Source organism: Vulpes lagopus, chromosome 21 (genome assembly GCF_018345385.1).
Source record: "Vulpes lagopus strain Blue_001 chromosome 21, ASM1834538v1, whole genome shotgun sequence".
NCBI lineage: Eukaryota > Metazoa > Chordata > Mammalia > Carnivora > Canidae > Vulpes > Vulpes lagopus.
The window spans coordinates 5,914,606-5,940,456 of record NC_054844.1 but is presented as its reverse complement, the minus strand read 5'-3'; the positions used below and the strand labels follow the sequence as shown (position 1 = coordinate 5,940,456).

The 25,851-nt window shown below is 37.5% G+C and overlaps 1 protein-coding gene across 1 annotated transcript in view; it reads right to left on the bottom strand.

The window, feature by feature from the left end:
- Positions 1-25,851, bottom strand: part of GALNT8 (polypeptide N-acetylgalactosaminyltransferase 8) — a 68,449-nt gene that overhangs the window by 15,918 nt on the left and 26,680 nt on the right. The window contains exons 3-6 of the mRNA XM_041736396.1: positions 25,126-25,423; positions 10,211-10,377; positions 1,774-1,957; positions 642-839 (exon numbers count right to left, since the gene is read on the bottom strand). Coding sequence (XP_041592330.1) covers positions 642-839; positions 1,774-1,957; positions 10,211-10,377; positions 25,126-25,423 — 847 coding nt within the window. The remainder of the gene's footprint in view (positions 1-641; positions 840-1,773; positions 1,958-10,210; positions 10,378-25,125; positions 25,424-25,851) is intronic.

Sequence of the window (25,851 nt, the reverse complement as noted above, 5' to 3'; positions counted from 1 at the left end):
TCAAGTGCCCATCTCAGTGCCCGTCACCCAGTCACCCCACCCCCCCGCCCATCTCCCCTTCCACCACCCCTAGTTCCTTTCCCAGAGTTAGGAGTCTTTCATGTTCTGTCTCCCTTTCTGATATTTCCCACTTGTTTTTTTCTCCTTTCCCCTTTATTCCCTTTCATTAATTTTTATATTCCCCAAATGAATGAGACCATATAATGTTTGTCCTTCTCCAACAAGTGACTTATTTCACTCAGCATAATACCCTCCAGTTCGATCCACTTCGAAGCAAATGGTGGGTATTTGTTGTTCCTAATGTCTGAGGAATATTGCATGAGAGGATGTGAAGAAAGGGGAACCCTCTTGCACTGTTGGTGGGAATGTGAACTGGTGCAGCCACTCTGGAAAACTGTGTGGAGGTTCCTCAAAGAGTTAAAAATAGACCTGCCCTACAACCCAGCAATTGCACTGCTGGGAATTTACCCTTAAGTTTCTATAATTTCTTAACTGGAATTAGCTTTTTTTCCCTTCTATCCTCTGTCCGTTACTCTATCTCCTTCACTTTTCCCACTCACTCCCATCAGTACCATAAAAGATAAACAAAACCTACCATCCTTCCTGATGTGCCAATCAAGTCCCATAAGCCTCGGACTTACTTTATTGGAGCTGTGACATCATGCAGATCAAACCAGGCCTCTGGAAGTGGATCATAGCGGCACCATAGTTTCCAGTTAAACCCATCAACTGCCAATGCATATTTATCCAGTTCAAAGGTGTCAAAATTAATATTGTCAAACACAGGAGACACAATCACAGTGCGGTCTTCCTGAATCCGAGCCAAAATGGGCTCTGCCCTAGAAAAAGAGTGTGCAACAAATCCAGGTTGGATATGAAAGTAAGTCGAAGCAAGCAAACAAAACTTTTTAAAGCACCTGACATTGAGCCCCTTTTTCATTTAGGCTGCGCTGAGTTGTGAGTAGGATTCTCCAGAGTGCAGAGAATCTATGCAGTTTTCAGAATAGCTGAGGCTGCTAGCAGGTAACCTATGCCAAGAGCAGATTTGGGATTGGTACACAAATACCATTCTCAAGTCATTGTGAACAGGACTATTGGTATTCTGTCTAAATTTACATTAATTTTGGGGTCTCCCTGTTTCCAAAATGATGTCTCTTGGGACACCTAGATGGCTCAGTGGTTGAGTGTCTGCCTTTGGCTCAGGTCATGATCCCAGGGTCCTGGGATCAAGTCCCAAGCTGGGATCCCCGGCGGGGGGTGGGGGGGGGAGCCTGCTTTTCCTTCTGCCTATGTTCCTGCTTCTCCGTGTGTGTGTGTGTGTCTGTCATGAATAAATAAATAAAATATATTTTTAAAAATGATGTTTCTTTACTATTTGATTCTCCAAAGAACACAACTTTCCTTGTATCATGTAATTTCAGGGCTGAGAAAAACCTTAGGAATTATCAAAAGATAATTTCTTCATTTTATAGGTAAGACATAAATGTCTAGTTAGGTGTGACTTATCCAGTCACGAAGTTATTTGGCAAAGTCAGGGTCAGGGTCCAGTTGTCAACGCTCCACACCCATTGTTTTTTTTTCTCTAACACTAGGCTACTTCCTTAGCCAAGCAAAGTTCCTGAGTAAAAACACCCTGTCTTTGGATATTTTTTTGTTTGTTTGAGGTCCAGTGCTGTCTTTCCCTATTTCTACAATATTCTGTCTTTTATGTAGCACATGTACAATATCTCCTTTCTCCTCTTTCTTAAAAGAAGAAAATTCCTGGAGCCTTACCACCCAACGTTCACTTCAACATGAGCATCCAAGATAGCAATCACATCAGCCGTGGCCACTTCCCTGCCAGTGTTGCGTGCTTGAGCAAGACCTTTTCTCTTCGTATGCCGAATTATTTTTAGTAGTCCTGGATACTTCTGGTTGTAAAGCTTAATCTTCTCATCCAAGTGTGCCTTTAGTTCTCCTGCCAACCAAATGCATACCTATAGAATTTCTGAGTGTAATAATCAATGTGATGTAGAAATTCCAAACTATTCTATAGTAGTGGTTGGACTACGTCCAATTTGGGAGAGCAATTCTACCGTCTTGACTGAGAAACAACTAGTGTATCCCCTGCACCTACTTCTCCTTTCTCTTCTGTCCTCAGATTTAATACTCCATTCTTAATCTCCTTTCCCTTGAAGTTAAACTACTTTAGAACAATCATACTGCTTACCATGTAACAAGGATTGTTATGCATGCTTTATGTATATTGAGAAATTCTTATAAGAATGAGTAGATAGACCTGACCTAACTAAGGTAGAGGTGCTGATGAACAGACATTGTGGAGACAGCCTGGAATGTCTTCCCCACAGCTAAACTCTCAAGATTTTCTGGAGAATCCATAAACAACTGAAATTGTTTTTTTCTTGTTTTACATATTTCTACATGGCCTACTTAAGGACCAGTTTTGGTCAGAGTGTCCAGGCTAATTGCTTCTCTAGCTTCTAGCTATTGAATTTCCCCCTAAATTATTCAAACTGGATTCACTACTCCCAGATTGTTTATATTTTTTCTTCCCTCCTTCCCCTCTCTTTTATAAAGATTGTCTATAAACTTGTTCTTTGATTCAGCCTACCAGTTGACTTCCTCATATGTATGAGAACTTGCATGCAAATCACTAAGCGGTGTTTAAAATATCTAAATGAATGACTCTGAGTTTTCCATTGATAGAAATAATTTATTTAAATTTCAAATTATCCTATAAGGTTGGTTTTTCAGTCTCCTCACATTAAGACAAAAAAATGAGGCACGGAAAGATTAAGAAACTTGTCCAAGTTTCATATCTAATAAGTGGCACACCCTGGAAATGAACCTATGTTGTATCTAACCACCATGCCATGCTGCTTCAAGAACTATGTTTGCACTTGGTTTGGTTTCTCATGATCTCCCTCTATTCCTCTTTTCCCACCTGCATTCCTGGAAGACTGACTCAATAATTGAAGGTTTAAGGAAAGCCAGTGGATCTAAAGGTTGTTTGCTATAACTGTGAGAAACCAAGCTGGAAAGTTTCTACACTTACCCAGCCACTGCTTTTAAGAAGCAATCAGAAGGGGTTGCCATACTTTTCAGGGTGCCCCTGAAAAGGCTTGTGGCAAAGTGCAGGGGGGAGTAGGTTCTGGAGTTCACCTTTGACGGCACCCACCCTGTAGAAGACGGAATCATGGATTCTGCCTATTTTGTAGCAATTTCTTTTTTTTAATAATAAATTTATTTTTTATTGGTGTTCAATTTGCCAACCTACAGAATAACACCCAGTGCTCATCCCGTCAGTGTCCCCCTCAGTGCCCGTCACCCCCACCTCCCGCCCTCCTCCCCTTCCACCACCCCTAGTTCGTTTCCCAGAGTTAGGAGTCTTTATGTTCTGTCTCCCTTTCTGATATTTCCCACACATTTCTTCTCCCTTCCCTTCTATTCCCTTTCACTATTATTTATATTCCCTAAATGAATGAGAACATATAATGTTTGTCCTTCTCCGATTGACTTATTTCACTCAGCATAATACCCTCCAGTTCCATTCACATTGAAGCAAATGGTGGGTATTTGTCGTTTCTAATGGCTGAGGAATATTCCATTGTATACATAAACCACAGCTTCTTTATCCATTCATCTTTCGATGGACACCGAGGCTCCTTCCATGGTTTGGCTATTGTGGCCATTGCTGCTAGAAACATCGGGATGCAGGTGCCCCGGCGTTTCATTGCATCTGTATCTTTGGGTAAATCCCCAACAGTGCAATTGCTGGGTCGTAGGGCAGGTCTATTTTTAACTCTTTGAGGAACCTCCACACAGTTTTCCAGAGTGGCTGCACCAGTTCACATTTCCACCAACAGTGCAAGAGGGTTCCCCTTTCTCCACATCCTCTCCAACACTTGTTCTTTCCTGTCTTGTTAATTTTCCCCATTTTCACTGGTGTGAGGTGGTATCTCATTGTGGTTTTGATTTGTATTTCCCTGATGGCAAGTGATGCAGAGCATTTTCTCATGTGCATGTTGGCCATGTCTATGTCTTCCTCTGTGAGATTTCTGTTCATGTCTTTTGCCCATTTCATGATTGGATTGTTTGTTTCTTTGGTGTTGAGTTTAATAAGTTCTTTATAGATCTTGGAAACTAGCCCTTTATCTGATACGTCATTTGCAAATATCTTCTCCCGTTCTGTAGGTTGTCTTTGAGTTTTATTGACTGTATCCTTTGCTGTGCAAAAGCTTCTTATCTTGATGAAGTCCCAATAGTTCATTTTTGCTTTTGTTTCTTTTGCCTTCTTGGATGTATCTTGCAAGAAGTTACTGTGGCCAAGTTCAAAAAGGGTGTTGCCTGTGTTCTCCTCTAGGATTTTGATGGAATCTTGTCTCACATTTAGATCTTTCATCCATTTTGACTTTATCTTTGTGTGTGGTGCAAGAGATTGGTCTAGTTTCATTCTTCTGCATGTGGATGCCCTATTTTCCCAGCACCATTTATTGAAGAGACTGTCTTTCTTCCAATGGATAGTCTTTCCTCCTTTATCGAATATTAGTTGACCATAAAGTTCAGGGTCCACTTCTGGGTTCTCTATTTTGTTCCATTGATCTATGTGTCTGTTTTTGTGCCAGTACCACACTGTCTTGATGACCACAGCTTTGTAGTACAACCTGAAATCTGGCATTGTGATGCCCCCAGATATGGTTTTCTTTTTTAAAATTCCCCTGGCTATTCGGGGTCTTTTCTGATTCCACACAAATCTTAAAATAATTTGGTCTAACTCTCTGAAGAAAGTCCATGGTATTTTGATAGGGATTGCATTAAACGTGTAAATTGCCCTGGGTAACATTGGCATTTTCAAAATATTAATTCTGCCAATCCATGAGCATGGAATATTTTTCCATCTCTTTGTGTCTTTCTCAATTTCTTTCAGAAGTGTTCTATAGTTTTTAGGGTATAGATCCTTTACTTCTTTGGTTAGGTTTATTCCTAGGTATCTTATGGTTTTGGGTGCAATTGTAAATGGGATTGACTCCTTAATTTCTCTTTCTTCAGTCTCATTGTTAGTGTATAGAAATGCCACTGACTTCTGGGCATTGATTTTGTATCCTGCCACGCTACCAAACTGCTGTATGAGTTCTAGCAATCTTGGGGTGGAGGCTTTTGGGTTTTCTATGTAGAGTATCATGTCATTGGCAAAGAGGGAGAGTTTGACTTCTTCTTTGCCAATTTGAATGCCTTTAATGTCTTTTTGTTGTCTGATTGCTGAGGCTAGGACTTCCAGTACTATGTTGAATAGCAGTGGTGAGAGTGGACATCCCTGTCTTGTTCCTGATCTTAGGGGAAAGGCTCCCAGTGCTTCCCTACTGAGAATGATATTTGCTGTGGGCTTTTCGTAGATGGCTTTTAAGATGTTGAGGAATGTTCCCTCTATCCCGACACTTTGAAGAGTTTTGATCAGGAATGGATGCTGTATTTTGTCAAATGCTTTCTCTGCATCTAATGAGAGGATCATATGGTTCTTGGTTTTTCTCTTGCTGATATGATGAATCACATTGATTGTTTTACAAGTGTTGAACCAGCCTTGGGTCCCGGGGATAAATCCTACTTGGTCATGGTGAATAATTTTCTTAATGTACTGTTGGATCCTATTGGCTAGTATCTTGTTGAGAATTTTTGCATCCATGTTCATCAGGGATATTGGTCTGTAATTCTCCTTTTTGGTGGGGTCTTTGTCTGGTTTTGGAATTAAGGTGATGCTGGCCTCATAGAACGAATTTGGAAGTACTCCATCTCTTTCTATCTTTCCAAACAGCTTTAGTAGAATAGGTATGGTTTCTTCTTTAAACGTTTGATAGAATTCCCCTGGGAAGCCATCTGACTCTGGACTCTTGTGTCTTGGGAGGTTTTTGATGACTGCTTCAATTTCCTCCTTGGTTATTGGCCTGTTCAGGTTTTCTATTTCTTCCTGTTCCAGTTTTGGTAGTTTGTGGCTTTCCAGGAATGAGTCCGTTTCTTCTAGATTGCCTAATTTATTGGCGTATAGCTGTTCATAATATGTTTTTAAAATCATTTGTATTTCCTTGGTGTTGGTAGTGATCTCTCCTTTCTCATTCATGATTTTATTTTTTTTTTCTTTCATTCATGATTTTATTAATTTGAGTCTTCTCTCTCTTCTTTTTAATAAGGCTGGCTAATGGTTTATCTATCTTATTAATTCTTTCAAAGAACCAACTCCTGGTTTTGTTGATCTGTAGCAATTTCTTCAAGAAAAAAATCAAAGTGAATGGAAAGCCTGGGAATCCTGGTGGAGGTGTTATAATCATTGAAAGGAGAAAGAGTAGGATTACCATAACTTCTGAGGTACCTTTTCCTAAACGGCATTTGAAAAATCTCACCAAAAAATATGAAGAATAATCTGTGTGGCTGGTTGTACATTGTTATTAACAGCATAGTTAGGCTCCTTCCACAGTCTGGCTATTGTGGACATTGCTGCTATAAACATCGGGGTGCAGGTGTCCCGGCATTTCATTGTGGAAGGTGCCCATCGAAAGGTGAATGGATAAAGAAGATGTGGTTTATGTATATTACTGGAATATTACTCAGCCATTAGAAACGACAAATACCCACCATTTGCTTCAACGTGGATGGAACTGGAGGGTATTATGCTGAGTGAAATAAGTCACTTGTCAGAGAAGGACAAACATTATATGGTCTCATTCATTTGGGGAATATGAATAATAGTGAAAGGGAATAGAAGGGAAGGGAGAAGAAATGGGTAAGAAATATCAGAAAGGGAGACGGAACATGGAAGACTCCTAACTCTGGGAAACGAACTAGGGGTGGTAGAAGGGGAGGAGTGCAGGGGCGGGGGTGGTGAATGGGTGACAGGCACTGAGGGGGGCACTTGACGGGATGAGCACTGGGTGTTATTCTGTAGGTTGGCAAATTGAACACCAATAAAAAATAAATTTATTATTAAAAAACAGCATAGTTAAAAATTTTATTACTTCTAGATTAACCAGGATAAAGAAGAGAAGGAAGATGAGTAGTAAAAATAATTTATTTGGAATATTTTGTATGAATTCTTAAACAAAATGCATAAACTAAATGGTGGGGGGAAAAGGGAAAAAAAGAAAAAAGAGGTTGCTATAGGCCCTGGATATCTAGTCTGTAATTCAGCCTCCCTCACTATCTAATTCTGTGTCACTTCCCATTTGGGGATCTGTTTTCTCAATTTAGATAGAAAGGCTGGATAATATGTCAGGATCCTTCCAATACCAAAATTTTATGAGTTGTGGATTCTGAGTCATCGTCTCAGAAATAATGCCTATAGTACACCACAAGAATTAAAGACCCTTCAATGAATCTCCTAAAGTACACTTATGCTCCTTTCTCAGCCTTGCTCTCCCACTGGCCCCTTTTTCTCCAACCCTTTATTCCAGGATGCTTAGCTCAAGGTGCTTCTGACTTCTGCAGATTTGCTCATATTCTTTTTATCACTCTCGTTCCCCCACACCCATCCACCCACATCCAGTCTCCCACTGTTTTCTTTGCTTTTCTAAATCCTACCTAACTTTCAAGTCCCAATCCAGGTCCTCCTCCAGGAAGCCTCCCTAGTTCATTGCAGCAATTTCTCTGGGCTTTCTTGTACTCATTGACAGCTCACTCAATTCGACACACCATTCTTCATACATTGAGATATCTTTGCATAGGTATGTCTTGCCTCATAAATTAATATTGGGAACATCTTGAAATCACTGACATTCTCTTCCCTTCATAGTGCCTGAATTTTGGTACAAACTCAATAAATAGTTGTTAGCTACAAAATTTGCCTAAAATTTGAGAGAAAATACAGAATCACACCTATATGACTGTAATTTCTGAAAAAGTTGGATTAGCTCTGTTGACATTTGAAACATTTGACCTGATGCAAATGAAGCTTCATATCTAGGGGAAAAAGGAAGGGGACACCCCTTTAACACCATGTTATGGCATTTCAACAGTACTACAAATGATACTGAGGTAAACAAGGAATAATAATACTAGCTATCATTTAGTGGGAGCAAATCGTGTGTTGAGGGCTTTACATGCCTTATTTAATCCTCAAAATGGTCCTACAGGTAAATATTATTATTTACCCCATATCACAGATGAGGAAGTGGAGACATGGAATAGTAGAATGATTTGCCTCCCCCCCCCCCCCAGTCAAAGGAATGGTAAGTTTCTTTTGTGGCATATGTGGTAGACTTCCATTTATTTTCCTCAATTTAACACAAAATGGATCTTTGAGTTCTGTTCAGTGTAGGACCAATCTATGACTGATGTTTTCATGGTTAATGAAAGAGAAGCTCCTGTCCCAAGACATTAGTCGAAGAATGACTCTTCTCTTCTCTTCTGTGCCCACTCACACATTAACTCTATGGAAAACATAATGTGTTCCTGATGAAAGTGAAAGAGATATGTTATATGATAGGGGCATGGTTGGGAATGATCCAGAGTTTTGCTTGACTTCTCTTTATGTGTCTACCCTATATTTGTAATCTTGTATCTTTTGATTTCACTGTTCCACAGGTAGAAATCTTGAATTAATTTTTATCTACTCTTCATGGAATATGGAATTAAAGAAACATTGTTTTTTTCCACAGAAAATGATTCTTAAGGGGTCCTTCAGCTCAACCCTTACATTTGTCCCATGAAGAAGCTGAGTCTCAGACAGATGAGACGACTTGCCTCAGATCATCTCACAGAACCGAGGAATACAGCCAGGATGTCAGATGTCAAAAACAGAGGCCTTTCTAACCAAGCTCTTATTTCTTACCCAAAAACCAGGTGTGAATGTCCAGAAAGGAATGAAGTCAGTCATTTCTTTTCTTTGACTTTCAGTGGAATTCTACTTAAGAATTGTACCTTTCTATTTTTTGTGCATTTATTTTGAAATGACAAGAAATGAAGATATTTAAAGCATAAAAAGGAGTAATTTTGGTGTCTAGAAATCCATAAGGAAAATTTGGAGGTCATTTGTCTCTTCCTCTTGGGTCAAACTGCCCCTAATTTGAATCTGCAATAAGTACCTGTCTGGTACTTAAAGATTCCCTAGAGAAGGAACAAATGCTGCCTCTCAGGAGCAGCCACTCTACAGTCCTTACTCTCACAAATTTCTTCCTTTTTGGTGGCCCAAGTCTCTGTGACTTTGTCCTAGTTTCTTCAAATTTTAAGAAAATAAGAGCTAACACTGGCTGAGAAGTTACTATGTGCTAAATATTATTCATAATCTATATATTATGTCATTCGAACATAGCAGCTAGAGGTAGGGCTCTAGACTGCAATTTTGTCACTTACCAGCTGTGGGATATTTAGCAAATTCCTTAACCAAACTATGCCTTAGGGGTTTTTTTTGCATCTGTAAAATAGCCAAAAGAGTGGTTCTTCCTCATAGGTTATTGTAATGATTAAAATAGTTAACATAATAAGGTGCATAGAACAATGTTAGCTGCCATGATTATCTCACATAACTTTTATTACAATTTATGAGATAGTTATTATTACCAACATTCATATATTGCAGATAAGGAAGCTGGAGCATGGAGAAGTTGAGATACCCATGGACATAGAGCTTTTAAGGGAGGAACTGGAACACTGAAATCTCAGAAAGTGAGGACTCAGGTCCACTATCTCTCACTTCTTCATGTGTTCACCCTGGATGAACTATATAGGGATGGAGAGGAATCATGCTGTGAGCAAGAGACATCACCACTGTGAAGAGTCTCAGCATCCAAATCTCCACTTTCTCTGGGCTTAATTACCCAGGAAGATTGCTTTTCCTCATAGGGAACAGTTCTGAATCCCTTCTTGGTATCTAAGGTCCTATTTTGGACCCCACCTCACTCCCTCAGGTCCCCATCATGGTGCATGGAAAGGCTTTGGAGTGACTCAGTCCTAGGCCCTGACTCAGCTTCACCACTAACCAGCTATGCAATTTGGACACACTGTGTGTTCTCTCTGTGTCTTAGTTTCCTCATATCTGCAGTCAAGATGGATGATGATCCTCTTCCCTGACTTTGTGAAGATTAATGTGTCCAGCACATAGGCCTCAATAAATGATCCCTTTCTCTTCCCTATCTGGGGAGCCCAAAGTGTCCTAAACTCTGAGCTAAAACTCTTTTTCTAGCCTAGTACAGTCAATAAACTATTGTTCTTTGATCCAGTTGCTCACCATTTGAGCTAAAATCATCCACCAAGATGATCTCCTTTAACAATTGAGTGGGGGTGCGGTTGATGATACTAGTAATGGCCCGTTGTATAATGGACAGAGCTTCATTCATGAATATGAGAATGACACCAAGGGATGGGAGTTGTGATGAATATGTCTTCTGAAGACACCTATAAGAAACCATTTTAAATAACCACATTACTTTTTAAAAATTGCTTAAACATTACTATCAAATCTAGCCCTTCACTACATATTTTTAATATATCAATCGGCTCATCAATCCCAAAATTTATTAGGAAGAGAAATTCTCAAATGATTATCATTTGCAAGAAGATTTTATATTTGTTTATCCAAAATTTTCCTATTAGGAAGATAAAATCCATGTCTTTCAAATTAATCTTCAGTAGATTCCCCAAAAGGAATCCCTATTCCTCCACCATCCCTAAACTCACTTCCTTGCCAGAGGCCTTCTGTCATTGCCACCACCTTTTCCCCATGTTGTCAAACTTTCAATCATTTCTGACACAAACCATTATAGAGATGTGGGGAACTGTTCAAAGAATTATGCTTGACACATTTTTATGTCATAGTTTACATATGTTAAATGCTTAATATATGGTAGGTACTAGCTTACTCTACTTTTAACATCTTTATTGAGAGATATTTCACATATGATAAAATTCGCCTATTTAAAAGCATACAAGTATTGTTAATAAGATTCACAGTGTTGAGCAAACATTACCACTGTCAAATTTTAGAACGTTTTTATCACCTTAAAAAGAAACCCCAGACCCATTAGCAGTCACTATCCCTTTCTCCCCAATCCATTCCACCCCCACTCCCTTCAGCCAAAGGCAATCACTAAACCCACTTTCTATCTCTATATAATTGTCTATTCTGGCTTTTCATATAAAGGGAAACATATAATACACGGTTTTTATGCCTAGTTTCTTTCACTTAGCACAATGTTTTCAAGGTTCATCCACATTGTAGCATGTATCAGACATTCGTTCCTTTTTACTGTCAAATAGTATTCCATTGCATGGATACACCACATGTTTATCCATTCATCAGTTATTAGACACATAAAATGTTTTCCATTTTTTGGCTATTGTTAATGACATTATAAATATTCTTGAACAAGTTTTGTGTTGGCATATATTTTCATTTCACTTACATATATACCTAAGAGTGCAATTGCTAAGTCATAGGACAACTCTGTTTAACAATTTGATGAACTGCTGTAGTGTTTTCCAAAGTGGCTGTACCATTTTACATTACCACCATAATGAACAAGGGTCTTAATCTCTCTATATCCTGGACAACACTTGTCATTATCTGTCATTTTGATGATCACCATCCCACTGGGTGTGAAGTATTATCTCCTTGTGATTTTGATTTCCATTTCTTTAGTAACTAGTGATGCTTAGCATCTTTTCACGTGCTTGTTGTCCATGTGTATACCTTTTTTGGAGCAATGTCTAAGTCCTTTGTTTATTTTTAATTTGATTATTTGTCTTTTTAATTATTGAGTTATAATAGTTACTAATGTATTCTAGATTGAAGTACTTTATTTTTTATTTTATTTAATAATAAATTTATTTTTTATTGGTGTTCAATTTGCCAATATACAGAATAACACCCAGTGCTCATCCCGTCAAGTGCCCACATCAGTGCCCGCCACCCAGTCACCCCCAGCCCCAGCCCTCCTCCCCTTCCCCCACCCCTAGTTCGTTTCCCAGAGTTAGGAGTCTTCCATGTTCTGTCTCCCTTTCTGATATTTCCCACTTATTTTTTCTCCTTTCCCCTTTATTCCCTTTCACTATTATTTATATTCCCCAAATGATTGAAGTACTTTATAAGATTTACAGTTTGCCAATATTTTCTCTCATGCTGTGAGCTGTTTTTTACTTTCTTGATGTTACTATTTGCAGCAAATTTTTCAGTTTTGATAAAGTCCAACTTTTCAATCATTCATTACTTATACTTTTGGTGTCATATCTAAAAACTATTGACTAACCCACAATCTCTAAGATTTACTCTTGTGTTTCTCTTAGGAGCTTTAGTTTTATTTACATCTATGACCATTTGAGTTAATATTTATGTATGGTAGATATAAGGGTCTAGCTTCATCTGTTTGCATATAAATAACTAGTTGTCCAGTGCCATCTGTTGAAGAGATAATTCTTTCCCCCATTCAGTTGTCTTAGCACCTGTAAAGAAAAACTCTCCTGTGTATCCCTTTCTCTCTACTCACAGCACTACTCATCATGAAAGCTTTGATGACAAGATACGTGGGTATATTTTCCCCATATCAAATAATTCTGTGACTTAGAATTATGTTATAATTTAACTGAATTTATAATTATCTGAATACTATATGCCTGAAGTTAATTTCAGACCGTGCAAGTTAGGAATTCATGCCCACAGTACTACCCCTACACACACACACACACACACACACACACACACACACACACATCACTTTGAGGCCAATCACACGTTTAAGTTCTAATCCACCAGCTACAGATCAGAAGTTTCTAAGATCCCCCTCCTCAGGTTAGATTAATTTGCTAGAACAGCTCATGGAACTCAGAAAAGTTTGCTTACTAGATTACCAGTTTATGACGAAGGATACTAAAAGGGACACCTGGATGGCTCAGTGGTTGAGTATCTGCCTTTGGCTCAGGATGTGATCCCAGGGTCCAGGATCAAGTCCTGCATCGAGCTCCTTGCAGGGAGCCTGCTTCTCCCTCTGCCTATGTCTCTGCCTCTGTGTGTATGTGTGTGTGTGTGTGTGTATGTGTGTGTGTGTGTGTGTGTGTCATGAATAAATACATAAAATCTTTAAAAACAAAAACAAAGCAAAGGATACTAAAAGATATGAATGTACTGCCATGTGAAAAGATACACAAGGCAAGGTTCTGAAGGGTCCAGAGCATGGGAACTTCTATCCCAATGGAGTTTGGGGTGCAGCATACTTCTGGCATGCTCTATTACCTGGGCATAATTGATAAGATCATTGCCTGTTAGTGGTAAAAGCTATCCCCATCCCAACCCTATAATTATAGGGTTCATTATTCTACCAACCAGCTCATATCCTTAGAGGGTTTCCAAGAGTCACCTCATTAATTCAGGGCTGAAAGAAGCTTATTAAGGATAACAAAAGACACTTTTATCTCTTTTATTGGGAAATTACAAGGATTTTTAGGTACTCTATGTACCTTCACAGGGGTGAAGACCAAGTATATATTTCTTATTATAAATTACAATATCATGGCACCCTTGTCAACAATCAATTGACAATAAATGTAAGAGTTTATTTATGGGTATCAATTCTATTCTACTGATCTGTATGTCTATCCTTAACCAGTTACACCTTATCTTGATTTAGCTTTGCAGTCAGTTTTGAAATAGAGGAAATGTGAGCCCCGTAACTTTATTCTTCTTTTCAAGGAGTTTTGGCTACTTGGGATCATTTATCTTTTCATTTTAATTTTGGATCAACTTGTCAATTTCTACTCAAAACCCAGCTTATATTTTGATAGGGATTGTAGATCAACCTGGAGATTATTGTCATTTTAACAAAATTAAGTCTCCCAACCATAAATATGGGATGTTTTCCATTTATTTAAATATTTAATTTCTTTTTTAATTAATTAATTAATTTGTTTGTTTATTTATTTATTTATTTATTTATTTATTTATGATAGTCACACACAGAGAGAGAGAGAGGCAGAGACATAGGCAGAGGGAGAAGCAGGCTCCATGCACCGGGAGCCCGATGTGGGATTCGATCCCGGGTCTCCAGGATCGTGCCCTGGGCCAAAGGCAGGCGCTAAACCGCTGCGCCACCCAGGGATCCCTATATCTATATTTGTAAGGCATGCTGCTCTACAGTTTTCTTTTCTTGCAATGTATTCACCTCGCTTTGATATCAGGGTAATACTGACTTAATATAATAAGTTGTGGGGTATTCCCCCTCTCTTCTATTGTTAGGAAGAGTTTAAGAAGGGTTAGGCTAATTCTTGTTTAAACTTTGGTAGAATTCACCAGCAAGGCTGTCTGGACCTGAGTAGTATTTCAATTATTAACTCAATCTCTTGTTAGAGATATACTCAGATTTTCTATTTCTCCTTGAGCCAGTTTTGGTAGTTTGTGTGCTTGTAAGAATTTGTTCATTTCTTCTAGATTGTCTAGTTTGTTGGGAAACAATTGTTTAGCACTCCTTAATAGGCTTATTTCTGTAAGGTTAATAGTAATGAACTCCTTCCAACCATGATTTTATTCTTTTCTATTTTTTTTGTCAGTCTAGCTAAAGTTTTATTAATTTTGTTGATCTTTAAAAAAACAACTGTCTGTTGGCTTTCTCTATTTTTTACATTTTTGTTTCATGCATTTCCACTCTAGAAACATGAAATAATTATTTTTTTTTATGAATTCCTCCAGTCATCTAGTTATTTTGTTGGAGAGAAGAAATGCTGCACTCAACATTCTGCCATTCTAGAAGACTCAGTCCATACTTATTTTTTAATGTAAAATAATTGCCAACACCAAAAAATCCTGACGTTTTGTCTCCCTGACAAACCAAACATTTGTCTCACTTCAACAAACTTCCGTGCTGATAGCACCTCCTCTCACCAGACCTGCTGATCAGAGTTGCTACAGTTACTTAGAGCATATGCTTCCCTGTTTGTCAATACCCTCATATAATAGATCTATAAAGGCATTTGATTTGCAGACCCTGAAAGTGCAAGAAATTTTTAGGCAAAGCCTGCAGTACAGATGAATGCACAGGGACACAAAAGAGCACACACTGTTTGAAGAACTTACTTCTCAGCAGTGGTGGCAAAAGATAAGGCTGGGTAGACCAGCAGAACCAAACAACTGAGACTAACAAACCTAGGTAGGTTCTGAAGAATTTTAAGCAATGGGCAGGTATGATAGGCATGAAGACCTCAGATAAGACATGTCCTGAAGAATGAAAGGGAGAACAAAAATCTTAATCTGATTTCCTAGTCACTTGTATGTGATGAGCAGGTAGGGGATTGGAGGGATAACATTGTGATACCATATCACAATGCTTCTCAAGCTCTGGATGTATACAAATCACCTAAGGATCTTATTAAAAGAAAGATTCTGGCTCAATAATTTTGGGTAGAATCCGAAATTTCACATTTCTAATAGGCTCTCGGATGATGCCAATACTCTAAGGAGTGTGGTACAATGAATGAGAGCAAAGTCTTCAACAGACATGTATTCAAATCACAGCTCTAGCACTTTCTAGCTGTATGATCTTGAAAAACTTACCCTTTTTGTGCCTTCTTTACCTTATCTATGAAATAGTGGCAGTAGTAGTAATAGTAGTAGTAGTAGTAGTAATCACATCATGGCTGTATAAGAAAAAACTTACTGTTTTACACCTATATAGGAAAAAAATTGTCTCCTTTATTATTCACATTATTACTACATGGAACACTTCAATTTTGACACCTCAGACCACCAAATATGTGTTTTTTCAACACTAAGCAATTTTCTCTGACACCAGGTGGGTATCCTATAATTTAACTCAATTCTGACAGTATCTACCTGGAGGCAGCATCAGATTTCACAGGCTATGGGCTCAGTCTCACAAGACTGCTCCCACCCCACTTTACATGCCAGTTGCAAGTAGTAGGCCCTCAGGTTACCCACGACTTCTCTCCTACTTGCCTACAAACTGGAGGTTCCCATTACCCCCTCCTCGGGTTTAATTAATTTACTAGAGTGGCTCACAGACCCCAGGGAAACACCAGTTTATATTTATCAGTTTATTTAAGGATGTTATAATGGATACAGATGAAAAACTAGACAAAGAGAAACATAGGGCAAGGTCTGAGAGGGTCCTCACTGCAGGAGCTTCTGTGTCCATGGAATTGGGGTATGTCACCCTCCTCATGTAGATGTGTTCACCAACCTGGATGCTCTCCAAATTCCATACTACTGGGATTTTATGGAGGCTTCTCCACTTAGGCATGACCAAATATTAATTCTATTTTCAATCCCTCTCCCTTCTCTGAGGGATGGGGATTGGGCTGAAAATTCTAAGCTTCTAATCATGGTAGATATTTCTGGTAACCAGCCCCCACCCAGGGGTCCACTCAGAGTCTCTTCATTAGAACAAAAGATACTCATAGTGTTCTCATTAGTTAGCAAATTGCAAGGATTTTAGCTGTCAGGAACAGGGGGCAGAAACAAATATATATTTTCTATTACCTCACAATAGTATTATTATAAGGGTAAAATGCAATAATGTGCATAAAATGCTCAGAACAAAATAAGTGCTCATTTAATGTTAGCTGCTATTATTACTACTTTGGTGATTATTGTTCTTGTTATTTAATAGCTATTACTTGAACAGGGCCACCGTTCACTGAACTGGGAACAATGAGAGAAAAAAAAAAGAATTTGATACATTTCAGTTTGGCCATGTTGAGTAGGAAACACCTGTGAGTCACACCATGGAATTCCCCAGCAGGTCATTGTATATACAGTGCCAGGGTCACAGCTTAATGATCTGGATTGGAAACAAGTGAGTTTAGGAGTCACCACCCTGTAAGTGGAGGTTGAATTCATTAGAGTTGGATAAAATCACTCAAGTTACAAGCAGAAAAGAGCCTTAAACTAAAGCCTGAGGATCATCAATATTTAAAACAGAGGCAGAGGAGTACAGGAGGTGAACCTTAAATTCTTTCACGCTTAGGGGCAGTTCCTAATGTCTAGTACAGACTGGTTATATAATAAATGTGTATTTAATCCATAGTAAGAGTTGATAAGTTAAATTGAAACCTGATTAAAACTTTGTTCAGCTTCTCTTCCCTCTAATCCACATAATCCAACCAATTACCTTCAGATTTTCTTTTTTCCATTCAGTCTCCCATGTTTCCTTTTGAATATTGTCTTGGCTATATTCTAAATGTTTTCCCAATAATTCTCTTATCCATATCCCGCATTCCCTTCCCTACCTTAAATCAAGAGAAGCAAGAAATATGGCTCATGCAATTCCAAAAAGAATGATCTCTCCTTTGTCTTTGCTCCCCAGCACTTGACCTGGAATGGTTTGACCAGCTCTGTCCAACAGAAATTTCTGTTATTATGGAAATGCTCTAAACCTGTGCTTTCCGTTATGCTAGCCACTAGTCATGTGTGACTATTGAGAACTTATAATGTCACTATGTAACCAAAAAAAGAAAAAAACCCTAAATTTTTAATATTTAATTTAAATAGCCACATATGACTAATGGCTACTATACTGGGCAGTGCAGCAGAAGATCCTGAAAAAATATTTATTAGTTGGATGACAGCTACAGGAAGTGATCCTTGGCAAATCCTTCCAATATAGAACCATAGTCCTCCTCCCTTTCCTCCTAACAACAGGAGGGCACAATGGAGAAAGACATGAGGTAGCTTCTAGGTGTTAGAGGTAAGAAGATAAACTTTATGTATAGCAAAACCTTATGTGAAACTACCATTATGTATAACAAATAAACTGATATGTACACATGGAAACAGACTATAAGCAACTGCAAAATATATTCTTACATTGGGATTCCCTAAGGCAAGTTATGCCAGCAGCAAGGCCAGCTTCCTGGATGTGCAACCTATGCAATCACATAGGTCCCCACACTTAGTGAGTTAACTTGACTTACTATTTTCCTAACACTATCTGGAAATTCTTAATAGTTTTTGAACAAAAGGCCCCATATTTTCATTTTGCCCTGGGCCCTGCATATTTTGTAGCTGGTCCTGGCCACAGAATTTTGGTAAACTCCCTATTAGAGATTAACTATTTAAGCTATGCCTTTTCATGTGTTTAATCATTTGTTGGTATTTAACACCTACTTAAACTCAATAAAGTAATTGACTGATTCTCTATTTTCACACAATACTCTTCTGAGTAGCCTTTCTCTGGTCTCTGAAAAGTAAAGAGAGGACATGACAACAGGAGGGCTGGCATCTTTCTGGTCTCAGATAGCTATCCAGAAAGGTGGGGAAACAGTGATTACAATTATTTTGGCATCTCACTTAGCAGGAAGCTGGACTGACTGGCATAGAAGGTCTTTTCTTATATTATTCTATAATTCTATGTAAAAATACGTCCAATTCACTAAATCATTTTTCTCAAAGAAAGTCAGTGGAGTGGTCTTCCTATAGTTTTAAACCCTATGATTTCCAGAATGCTTTAGCTCTGAAATCCATATGACTGAGCCACAAGGATTTTTTATGAACCATAGAGAGAAAGAGTACTCATTTGGCTTATAAGTATCAGATATGATTCAGATGTTTTTCAAGTATATGTAGATTCTTGATTCATTAATATTTTATATCCACAGTAATACTTTCTGACAAGCAGTTTCATGAGCTAATCCTTATGGAATTAAATCTGGGTGCTCCACAGTTAATAAATACAAAACAGCTTCAGTTACCAACTGGTCCCAGCATATTATCTTCATACCTAAAGATCTAAATTATGCAACCAACCTAGGAGAAAATGTATTAGATCCTACTTGTGTCCTAACTCACAAGTAGCAAATACTGACACACATGGCACCATTCTCCCCTCTTATAATGGCAGGCATCACTAACAGATCGTTCATGCCTTTGATTATATGAACTCAAAAGTCTTCTTCCCACCAAAATACTCCAGGCAGTCACTACCAATCAATTAGAGTTGACATGAAAGATGAAATTTTGTTACCATACTTGTATAAGCTAGCTAGGAAAAAGGCTTCTCTCGAAATGCTTTAGGAGTGATCTACATGTTGAGATGAGTGAGTCTCAAGGAAAAGGTGTTTCTCACACCTCCTTCTATGGCTATGCCAATTACCTTCTGATTCAGAGAACTAGGGGATGCTGAGGAAACATCTTAGAGTAATGTGATGAAAAGTACCAATTCATCAGTCAAATCATACATTAGGCCACTGCCATTACTACATGGATTATGGGTCAGATCCTCAATGATGATTCTTTTGCTTTGGTGGTTAAAAGTATAAATGGAATAAAAATTTGTGGAAAAAAGTCCTGATCACAATCCCATGTTCATTTAGTATTGGATGAATTCAGCTATAAGACCTTAACACATAGAGGCTACAATTTTGATATATTTCATAATGCCTAAAATAAATATTCATACTCAAATACTTCTAGGCACATCTAAGAAGCTCAATGAACTTCAAATAGGATAAATGCAGAGATACACACTCAGACACATCATAGTCAAAATGCTGAAATCCAAAGATAAAAAGAAAATCTTGAAAGAAGTCAAAGAAAAATAACTCACCCCATACAAAGAAACCCCAGTGATATTAACAGTTTCCATCTCATCAGAAACAATAGAGCCAGAAGTCAATGGGATGATGCATTCAAAGTGCAGAAAGAAAAAAAAATTAACCAAGCATTTTTTATATTTTTCAAATACAAAAGTCAAATAGAGGAGCACCTGGGTGGCTTATTGTTAAGCGTCTCCCTTCAACTCAGGTCATGAACCTCAATTTGGGGTTCCAGCTCAGAGGGAAGTCTGCTTCTCCCTCTCCCTTTCCCCTCGCTTGTGCTCTCTCTCTCTCTCTCTCTCTCTCATACACCATCTCTCTCAAATAAGTAAAATCTAAAAAAAAGAAAGAAAGAAAGAAAGAAAGTGAAATTAAGACATTGGGAAATAGACAAGCACTAAGAGAATTCATTGGTAGCAAACCCATCTTGCAAGAAATACTAAGTTCCTGAGCCTGAAAACAAGCAATCCCAGACAGTAGTAACTCAGCACACACATACACACACACACACACACACACACACACGTGTGCGTGCGCGCGCGGACAAAGAGCATCAGAAAAGGTAATTGCATAGTTATAAAAGACAGTATAAATGTCTATTTATTCTCTTAACTGATTTTAAAGTAATTATATTTTTTAAAAATGCATCTAACTGCTGGGCCTATAAGATATAGTAACTTAATATACTTGACAATAACAACACAAAAGAGGTGGATGGGAGCAAAGCTGCACTGAAGTAAGAGAATGACACCAGATGGTAAATTGAATCCACAGGAACAAGCGTAGAGAATCAGACATGGCAACTAAGAAGATAAATATAACAAACTTCATAAATTCATACTTCCTCTCCTTTTTCTCATTTTAATAGACATAAAATTATATAAAGTGATAATAACAGTATATTTTTGACTTTGTACCATACTTATCTGTAATGTGTGTAACAATAATAGCAAGAAAGGAGGAAGATGGAATAAAGCTATATATGACTAACTTTCCTATATCTCATTGGAATAAGTCTAAGTAGATTCTGATAAGTTAAGATGTACACAATATGCCCTAGAACAGTCATTAAGAAAATAACTATAAAATATACTGAAAACAATTAAAATGATAGTATTATTACATTGGAAAATATTCACTTAACACAAGAAACAAGCAATAAAGGATTAAAGGAAAAAGATATGAGACATTAGAAAGCAAAGATAGATTGGCAGACATAAATCCAACTATTTCAATAAAAATATTAAATTTAAATGAATTAAACCATCCAGTCAAAAGGTATGAATGCCAGATTGTATTTTTTAAATCCAACTATATCTTCAGGAAATACATTTTAGATAAAAAGACAAAAATAGATTGAAAGTAAAAGATATGGTATGCAAATAGCAACCATATGAAAGTTAGAGTGGTTATAATGATATCAGACAAAATAGATGTTAAAATAAAAATCTTAGTAGTGATAAAGCAGAGATTTATAACAATAAGAAGATCAATTCATCAAGAAGATAAGACAATTGTAAAAATATACATATAGCAACAGAGTCCCAAAGCACATGAAATAAAAACTGACAGAATTGAAGGAAGTAATAAGCAATTGAACAATAATCCCTAGAGATGCCAATATCCCACTTTCAATAATAGATACAATGAGGCAGAAAATAAACAAGGAAGGATTAGGCAGAAAATTAAATGACACTACAAACCAACTAGGTCTGATAGACATTGAGAGAACATTCTACCCAAAACAGTCTAAGACTTTCAACTACACATACAACATTCTCCAGAAGAAACCATTTGCTAGCATACAAAATAAGCCTTAATATATTTTTAAAGATTAAATTAATACAAACTATAAATCTCTGATCACAATGGAGTGACATTAGAGATAAAAACAGAAAAAAAGGAAAATTCACAAATATGTGGAAATTAAACAATACATTCCTAAGTAGCTATTGGGCCAAAAAAAATTATAAGAGAAATTAGAAAATACATTGAGATGACAGAAAAAACAAAGTACAATATACCAATAGTTATGGTAAAGCTAAAGGAGAGCTAGGAAAGAAATTCATAAGCTGTCAATAAGTATGGTTTTTAAAAAGGAAAGATCTCAAATCCAATAATCTAGCTTTCCACTTTAAGAAAATAGAAAGCACAAACTAAATCCCAAGCAAGGAGAAGGAAGGAAAAAATAAAGTTGAGAGTAGAAATACATCAAATAGAGAATAGATGTAACTGTACACAGTTGGTGAAAATTTCATTCTCTGAATACATCAACAAAATTTACAAATGTTTAGCTCAACTGACCAAGAAAATGATAAACAATATTCAAATTACTAAAATCAAGAATTGAAGTATGACATCCCTATTTGTATTCAGAAATACAAAAAGATTGTAAGGGAATACTATAAACAATCTTCCCACAAATTAGAAAATTTAGAGGAGATGGACAAATTCTCAAAAATACACAAATAATCAAAAGTGACTCAAGAATAAATAGAAATCTATTGTGGATAGTGCTGCTATAAATATTGGGGTGCATGGGGCCCTTTGGATCATTATTTTGTAACTTTTGGATAAATACCTAATACTGCAATTACTAGGTCATAGGGTAATTCTACTTTTAACTTATATTCTCAAACCCAAAACTTTGTGGGTTTTGTTTTGCTTTATTTTTTTATTTTTTTGCTTTCAACAGTCTTCCATATTTTTTTTTTGTATTTTTTTTATTGGAGTTCAATTTGCCAACATATAGTATAACACCCAGTGCTCATCCTGTCAAGTCCCCCCGCTCAGTGTTTTGGGATTTTTTTTTTACAATTTTATTTATTTATTCATGACACACACACACACACACAGAGAGAGAGAGAGAGAGGTAGAGACACAGGCAGAAGGAGAAGCAGGCTCCAAACAGGGAGTCCAATGTGGGACTCAATCCTGGGACTCCTGGATCATGCCCTAGGCTGAAGGCAGGCACTAAACTGCTGAGCCACCCAGGGATCCCCAAACCCAAAACAATGTTGAAAGAAATTGAAGAAAACCAAATTAAATGCAAATACTTTCTATGTTCATGGATTGAAAGACTTAACTGCTAATATGACTGATCTACAGATTCAATCCAGTCCCTTTCAAAATCCTGCTAGTTTGTTTGCAGAAATTGACTGGTTAATCCTAAAATTCATATGGAAATTCAAAGTCCCAGAATAGCTAAAACAATCTTGAACAAGAAGAAAATCAGAAGACTCATACTTCTTGATTTAAAAACTTACTACAAAAGCTACAGTTGTCAAGTCAGTAAATTACCAGCATAAGGAATAGAGCCATAAATCAATGAAATAGGATTGATATCTAGAAATAAATTCTTACATTTATGACCAATTGATTTTGATAACGGTGCCAAGATAATCTAATGTGGAAAAAGCAGTCTCTTCAACAAAGGGTGCTAGGACAGTTGGATAGTCACATACAAAAAAAAAAAAAAAAAATGGGATCCTATATCACACCATGTCCAAAAATTATTTTTAAATGGATCAAAGACCTAAATATAAGATTAACACTATAAAACTCTGAGGAATAAAAGGCATTAATTTCCATGACTTTGCATAAGGCATTAGTCTCTTAGATATGACAACCAATGCACAACCAAAGAAAAAATTAGATAAATCAGACATAATCAAATTAATAACCTTTGTGTAACTAAGAAAACCATGAAGAAAGTGAAAAGACAATTCACAAGGGAGAAAACATTTACAAATCACATGTCTGATTGGAATTTGTATCTAGAATATATTAAGAGCCCTTGTAGCTCAGTAAGAAAAATATAAACTAATTTTTAAAAAGAGAAAGTGGGATCCCTGGGTGGCGTAGCGGTTTGGCGCTTGTCTTTGGCCCAGGGCGCGATCCTGGAGACCCGGGATCGAATCCCACATCAGGCTCCCGGTGCATGGAGCCTGCTTCTCCCTCTGCCTATGTCTCTGCCTCTCTCTCTCTCTGTGACTATCATAAATAAATAAAAATTTAAAAAAAAAATTTAAAAAAAAATAAAATAAAAGGAGAAAGTGTCTGAATGGACATTTCTTCAAAGAGGATGTGCAAATAGTAATTATGCACATGAAAAAATGTTCAGCATCATTAAACATCAAGAAAATTCAAATGAGGGATCCCTGGGTGGCGCAGCGGTTTGGCGCCTGCCTTTGGCCCAGGGCGCGATCCTGGAGACCCAGGATCGAATCCCACGTCGGGCTCCCGGTGCATGGAGCCTGCTTCTCCCTCTGCCTGTGTCTCTGCCAGTCTCTCTCTCTCTCTCTGTGTGACTATCATAAATAAAAAAAATTAAAAAAAAATTTAAGAAAATTCAAATGAAGACCACAATGATATACTGCCTCACATCACTAGAAGGTCTATGATCAAAAGACAAATAATAACAAATGTTGGTGAGGATGTAGAAAAAACAGGACTCTATCTACTGCTTGAGAGAATGTACAATGATGCAGTCACTTTGGAAAACAGTCTGGCAGTTCTTTAGATGTTAAATATAGAGTTATCACATAACCCAGAAATTATACTTCTAGAGTTAAACCAAGAAAACTGAAGACATATGTCCACACAAAAACTTATGCATGAATGTTCATAGCAGTATTATTCCTAATAGTCAAAAAGTAGAAATAATCCAAATGTCCACTAACTGGTGAAGAGATAAACAAAATGTGTACTTGTACAAAGGAATATTATTTGACAGTAATAGGAGTGAAGTATTGATACATACTATAACATGAATGTAACTCGAAAACATTATTCCAAGTGAAAAAAGCCAGTCATGAAAGACTCATACATAAATATTATTCCATTTATATGAAATGTAGAGAATAGGTAAAAATCCATAAGGACAGAAAGTAGATTTGGTTGCCTAGGGATGAGCAATTACGGGTAAACTGGGAGGGGTTGTTAATGGGTAGAGGATTTTTTTCAAAGTGATGAAAATCTTTTAAAATTGATTATGGTGATGGTGTACCACTCTGTAAATATACTAAAAACCATTACATTGCACACTTTAAGGAATTGTGTATGAATTATATTTCAACAAAACTGTTATTTTTAAAACTTCTGAAGGACGGTGGGAAAAGCAAAGAGAGAATAAGCAATGGGAAGAAGAAACTGATGGAGAAAGAGAGAAAAGGCTCTTTAAATTAGAGTTAATAACAAAGAGGAATTCACACACAGAATTTGAGGAAAACACCAGGGGAGGAAGTAGAGCTATTAATACGTTCAATGTGACTTGCGCAAGTCTTTCCTCAGTCCCCTCATCTGTACAATTATGAGTTAGACTCATCATCAGAATCCTCAAGGATCTGTTTCCCCAAGATCTCAGCCCATCTCCAAGGGGCTGTAAACATTTGGACCAGTCAGTTGTCCTCTCTATACTGCCATTACAAAGAGGATTAAAAACAAGAACTCTGCTCAAACAGCCTGCCAGAACTTTCTAATACTCCAAACTTCTTCCCCATCGATTTTCCACTCCTCAACCCTCTTTCAACCCTTGACTTTCACTTCTTCCAAAGCTCATCCTCCAATTAAACCTAAGTCCCTTGGCAACCCAAACATGGTCCATCCTACCTGGAATCTCGCGTGTCTGGGATGGTGCGATTGAGTGGTAACTGGTTACTGAGGTAAACATTGTAGCCAAACTCCTGGAAAAGATCCTCAGCCTTTTTCTGCTGGGCCTCTGAAAGATCCTTACCCCACTGCCTGAAAAGCTGTGAATCTGGAAACAGTATCTCTTTGGGTTTGTGCTCCTTGGTCTCACTTGCTTTGACTTTCAGTGTCTTTTGAACAGGATGTTTTTCATATTTCACTTTCTCCACTGTGTTGTCCACATTTTCTTCTTGCTTCATAGCCAATTTCATACTTTCTTCTGCAAATGAAAGGCAGGTAAGAGAATATTTCAGGTAATCCTGGGCATTGTCTTCCATACAAATTTTCTTTTTTTTCATAATAAATTTATTTTGTATTGCTGTTCAATTTACCAACATACAGAATAACACCCAGTGCTCATCCTGTCAAGTGCCCCCCTCAATGCCCATCACCCATTCACCACCACCCCCCGCCCTCTTCCCCTTCCACCACCCCTAGTTAGTACAAATTTTCTTAAAATGTTTTACTCTCCAAATTCTGAAATATGCAATCTCTTGTCCCAGGGGATGAAGTATATCAAGGGAATTTGTCAGAGCTATGCAAGGCTGTCCTGGCCAGGTGTGCACTAGAAAACACCTATCCTAAACCTTTAACAGAGTTTATCTATCCTGAGTCCCACACCTTTAAGTCTTCTCTAGGAGCCGTGTC